Below are 6,000 nucleotides of genomic sequence, written 5' to 3' on the forward strand. Positions count from 1 at the left end.
TTAAAAAGGAAGCAAGCAAAGTGAGGAGCATCTAATTCACTGTACTAACAGCAAAATCTAGCAGCAAAGCCTTGGTGGCAAAGCAGAAACCTTTCTTGAGGGCTCAAGCAGTCCAATTTGAGCAGCTCAAGCTCATGCCTTCTCATATTATTTCTCTCTTTTTGTCATGCTCTCCAATCGCTAAAGGATTATCTGCCTCAGACATATTTTCATTCAATCAGTTCCAAAGATGCAATATGGATAAGGGAAAAGCTGGCAAATAAAAATTACAATTGTTATAATAATAAAACACCTTTCGTATGTAGAGTGAGGTATAACCTGTTGTAGGCACGTTTCAGCAGAAGGAAGAGCTAACTGACAGGCTGCCCGGCGTCTCCGGCGGCGGAGTGTGTGTGGGGGGGGGGGGGGGGGGGGGGCGGAGAGGGGGGATTTCTCCCCAGCAGCTGATGCTTCTGCTCTTTTTGGGCTGCGCCTCCAAGAGGCTGTCCTCGCTCCGTCGGAACAGGCGGCGGCGGCGGCACGGAGCGGCCGGGGACACAGCCTGCCAGCCTCGGAGGCCCCAGGCAGGGTTGCCTCTCCCCCCTCCTCCTCCTCCCTCACGCCCCGTCCCCGCTGGCAGAGGGCAAAGTTATTGCCCCCTGCCCACAGCGGCAGCAGGAGCCACTGCGGAACAGCTTTCTGCCTCCAGCAACCCGGCTGCAACTCTCAAGAAGTTTCTGCAGACGAACACAATCGCTGCTGAGGCTCGCCCGCGTCCTCGTTTTTTTTTTTTCTCTTTTCTTTCCTTTTTCTTACCCCCACCCCCATAGTTTTTTTTTTTGGTTTTTGTTGTTGTTGTTGTTGCTGCTGTTTGTTTCATAAATCCATTCATTTCTTTACACGCGCGCGCCCCGCCGGCGAGCACCGGGTGCCCCCGGGAGCCGGCAGAGCCGCTCCACGCCGCGCACGCAGCCCGGCGGTGCCCAGCCCCGCACCCGCGGCGAGTGCGCGCAGCCGGCCGCCGGTAGCACCCCCACACACACCACCACCACCCCTCCGCGACCCCGGCCCCTTACCTGCGATCTCCTGGTAGGGCACGCTGGCCAGGCTGAAGCCCTTGGCGCTGTACGCCTGCCGCACCTCGCCGCAGCTCCGCGCTTTGCCGTCGGCCCCCGCGGCCGCGGGCGGCAGCAGCAGCAGCAGCGGGAGCAGGAGCAGGAGCAGCCCCGCCAGGGCGCAGCGCGCAGCCCCCCGCGCCGCCGGCATGGCGCGGCGCGCAAGTCCCGCGCAGCGCGCAAGTCCCGCGCCGTCGCCGCGCAGCCACCGCGCCGCCGCCGCGCCCCCCGGCTGAGGGGGGGGCGGCCCGGGAGCCCCCCGGCCGCCGAGGCAAACTTTTGGGAGGCGGGGGGAAGGTGGGCGCGCACACACACTCATGCGCGCACGGTGCGCAGGGGAAGGAAAGAGGCAGCTTCGTCCCTCCGGCTGCTGGTCCAAATGCAAAAGGGTCTCGCCCCCCGCCAAAAAAAAAAAAAAAAGAAAAAAAAAAAGAAAAAGAAAAAGAAAAAAAATGTGGTGGTGGGGAATCTTGCTATTGGTGGTGGAGATTGACACCGCGGGCGCGTTGCTGCGAGCGGAGTCCCGGGTCAGCGGCGGCGCGATCTGCCGCGGAGCTGCGCCTGCCGCCTCTGCGAGGCTGGAGGTGGTGGAGAAAGCAGCCGGCGTGGGGATGGACTGGACAGCGGCTGTGTGCGTGCGTGTGTCTGTGTGTGTGTGTGTGCATGTGAATGCGTGTGGTGCACTGGGTGCGTGTGCCTGTATTTACGGGATCCGGGGAAACCTCTGCTCCGCGCAGCGCTAGAGCAGCCTCCTGAGCCAGGCAGGGCGAAATCCTGGAGGCAGATACAGAGAGGGAGAGACACACGCACATACGCATACACACACAGACACACACAGACACACACAGACACACACACACACACACACAGACACACAGACACACACACACACACACACACAGAGAGAAACGTGCTACACATTGCATCGCCGAAATACAGGAGCAGAAAGCAAATCCTGGCGTGGATTGCTGTTTGCTGGTGGAAGGAAGGAAAAGCACCCACATCTCTGAAAACTTCCTGCTTACCACAAATCCAGGCGCTTCTGGCCCTAAAATTACAAACTGCCTGCTAGCAAGAAGTCAAAAAAAGGTACTCATCGACAGTTTTGCTCTCTGTAATGTCATGTTTGGAGTGGGCCCCATAAATACTTTTATTCTCATTATTATTTGTTGCACACGTAAATGCCTAAGCTGAAGAGCTATAATGAGGAAGAGCCCATCAGCTAAAGGAGAGGGAAGGAAGGCTGTGTCTGTGCAAGAGACAGAGCAGAATGAGGGAGAGACAAAGGAAAAAAAAAAAGGCAGTCCTTGACCCAGGTAATTTGCGCCACCCTAGGAGAGGAGAACAGGGGACAAAGCCATAAATTCTCTCCTGCAAATGAGCACCTGCAAAGAACTGAATGGGGGAAGTGAAGAAAATTCCTGCAAGGTGAATTCAGTCTCTGCTTAAGGAGAAAGAAAAATATTCTGTTCTTAAGTGTTTGATAGTAAAATCCAAAGTTAGAGTTTGAAAGGATTTATTGCAGTGCTTTTTACGAGTGCTGTAGAGAAGTGTGATATTTTGTCAAAAGTATACAGACAGAGATGTCAGGCCCAGGATGAAGTGAAGCAGGCCAACAGAAGAGATAAAAGACCACAAGCCTTCAGGCACACTTATCAGTGAGGAGCCACACAGCAATGCTATGTCAGTATCATAATTCAAGATGGATTCAAATTAGACCAAAATTATTAGGTACCAATACTACTGTAGTGTCACAGTAAGTGCAATATTAGTCTTGGGTCTGGGCCAGTGTATACAGGCTGGTCTCACCAGTCATATACTTCCCTAGCCTCCCTTACCATTTTCGCTCTCCCACATTGTCATTTCTTATTCTTCCCTCTTCTTTTCTCCACCAACAGAATGATGGTGCTCTGACACTGCTTTTGTACCTGCAGAGAAGCAGAATTCACATGTGCTTGTCTTGTCCTCCCTCTTCCTAGCAAAGTTCCTGGGCATGTAGAGCCAAGGGGCCCAGGAAAGTGTGGATGAGCAATGACTTTTATTAGAATAGAGTCCTGTAAGCCAGCCAATGGTAACATCCAGGTTTATCTGGTGTTAAGACAGGATGGAAGTCCTCTGTCACCTGCCCACTACAAATGATAAGCTGCTTGTGTGTGGCAGTGACACCAGATAAATGAAATGTTAGGCAAGGTCCATAAATTTACTACTATGTGGAGAAGCTTTGTCAGATCTTAAAATACATCCATTTCACCCCAAGATAGGATCAAGAGGGTGTTACGAATGTTATGTGCACTTCATTTCTTTTGGAATGCTCAAACTTTCCTCTGCACTGTGGTCAAAGCACAGAGTTAGCTTACAACATATGACAGACGCCCCCACAATCCAATCTTCTTCAACACTTTTTCAACCCACAGAAAAATTATTTGACACAAACTCAAAGATGCACATGAGTAAAATTAGAGCAAACTGGTTCAAAATGCAGAAATCATTGTAGAAGAGCAAAAGAGATTCTATGATTAACTCAGGAGTTGATCTAGTTAATCAATACTTCTTTTCCAGAAAATTGTAAATTTGCTAGAAAGAAAAGAGAGCTTATTCACCCTCCCATTTTTATTATTTTTATTTTTATTTTTTTTGCAAATATCAGTTGAATTCATACCTTTGATAGTATGGCTGTAATTTATATAAGGCAACAATAGTTGCCTTATATATGAAATAGCATGTATGTTATGTTATGTATGTTATATTTTATATATAAAATATATATGTATGTATGTTACATATAATATAATAAATAATAAATATAGTATAATAAAATATATATGCATGTATGTTATATTATGAAATAGCATGCATGTTATATGGAAAACTGCTGTGGGAAACTCAGACTCATTTCCATCCTTGAATCGTGCCTCTGACATAAATGGCCAGGACATCCGGCTGCATCACAGTTCTACATGTTAAATGAACACTTGTTCTCCCAAGAGTTCTAATTGAATCTCACGTTTCAACACAGATATTTTTACCATTTCCACAAATCTCCCACTCATCACATGGGAGAATCATTGTGCGTTCTCAGTACATATGTAATTAATTTTATACAAAGTGGAAGATCTCCAAAGCAAGCCCAGGTCAGAATGTTCTCTAAGCCAGTGGCTTTAGCAATCCCTTAGAAACATAACACCTCCTGTCAGGTATGATAGGCACAAGATAAAATCTCTCATATTTCAGTACCTAGACTATTAGGATATTTCATGTGGTCTCACTATATCTTCCCTTTTTTCAGCTGTCTGAGCTTATAAAAAACACATAACTAGCATGTTGCAAAAGAGGTGAAAATGCCTCTTTAACTTGTTATTTTAGAAGGAGGAACTAGTGACCACTGGTTGCTGATTTAGAAACAATTTAATGTATAAAAAATGTTGAATAAAGCCCTGCTTCCTCCTCCTTGACATGGTGATTAATACCTTCCTGGTTAAAGTGTTCTCCAGCTGAGATGGACTTGATTCTGAGTTGCTGCATATTGGTGGATGCTGAGGCCTCTAAATTTTCTGGCAAATGCCTAGCTTTTCCTACATCAATTTTAGGAAGCAACAAATTTAGTTAATTTGCATAAGCACCAACAGGAAACATTTAGTTTTACTTAATGGAACATTTTAATCACCAGGGGTTGCTTCTTTTGCTTATTTTCTATTTCTGTGAAAAAAAATAAATAAACAATATATATATAAATATATTTAATATTTTGCTTGCTTGGCAACCAGACTGAAAATCAATCATTTACTCTTGTGGAGAGCCCCCTCCACCAAACTCGTTCAATGTAGCAACATAGATTACTCCTGGAATGAAGATTTTGCAATGCATCTACTTGTCAAGCTTACCATGACTATGGGCTTTGTTGGTGGTGGTGTTTTTTCCCGAAGTTATTCCAAGTACAAAGTGTTCATTCATATCAAGTTCTACTGATTCATTTTTTGTGAACTCTTTCCCACAGTTGTGCCAAAAACGTGGAAGACAAATGATTTTTAACCTTTGTTTCCAAATACTTTTATAACAAATGAATTAAAAGTAATCATTCACACTACATCATAATAAAACTATCAATCCAAAGTGGAGCAACAGCCAGCATTAATTCCTCCAACCACTGGAACACTCTGCCCCACGTAGCTGAGACAGTTTTATAGTGTGCAGGAATGGAGCTATGAAATCTCCAAACAATCAGGACAAAAATAAATATTGAATTGCTGCATCATTTGCCAAGCAGACATCATCCTGAGCTCTGAACAATTCAAGGACACGGTGGAAAAATATGATTATGAATTTTAAAAATTGTAATGTGTAGTACATAGGAGTGAAATTGAGATTGTAAAAGGAAGTTGTACTCATTTTTTCATATTTTTGAGTTATTTCAGTTTGCAAACATGATAAATGATGTTACTTTGAAAGATGCATAGATTTATTTTCAGGTGTTATCAAAAAACTCTCGTTGATGTCATAGGTATTAAGGGGACTGTATAGACAAAAGCATCTTTCATCTGACTTGACAACAAAGCTTTGGCAAATGTCAAAAAGTTCTATAACTCAACTTTACAAAAAAAAAAAAAAAAGAAGAAGAAGAAGCTGACTTCTGGGCTCACTGTTAAATCTATGTGCTCCTTAGATTTTCAGCTTTCACATAATAGACTTCTAGCAAGAAGGTTTCCTGGGATGAGACAATAATCAGTGAGATTCTTAGATGTTCGATAGAATTATTGCTGCTGAAGTGACTCTGGTGTCTTAGTTAATTTCTAAATGAGAAAGACTTCTGTGGAATCAGCCTCAGTCTGTGGATAAAAGGCCTTGAAGAACTTCAGAACTGTAGCCCTGCATGTGGGAGTGGCAGGACCTTTTCTTCATTTTAGGGGGA

General features: G+C 45.2%; 1 protein-coding gene across 2 annotated transcripts in view; it reads right to left on the reverse strand.

The window, feature by feature from the left end:
* GPC6 (glypican 6) overlaps positions 1-2,088 on the reverse strand; it is an 825,524-nt gene extending 823,436 nt beyond the window's left edge. Inside the window, exon 1 of one of the 2 annotated variants that reach the window (XM_066986905.1) lies at positions 1,056-2,088. In XM_066986905.1, the coding sequence (XP_066843006.1) occupies positions 1,056-1,413 (358 nt within the window). In that variant the 5' untranslated portion in view covers positions 1,414-2,088. The remainder of the gene's footprint in view (positions 1-1,055) is intronic. The other variant, XM_066986906.1, reaches the window with a different exon arrangement.
* Positions 2,089-6,000: the final 3,912 nt, after the last annotated feature.

Source organism: Anser cygnoides, chromosome 1 (genome assembly GCF_040182565.1).
Source record: "Anser cygnoides isolate HZ-2024a breed goose chromosome 1, Taihu_goose_T2T_genome, whole genome shotgun sequence".
NCBI classification, from domain to species: domain Eukaryota; kingdom Metazoa; phylum Chordata; class Aves; order Anseriformes; family Anatidae; genus Anser; species Anser cygnoides.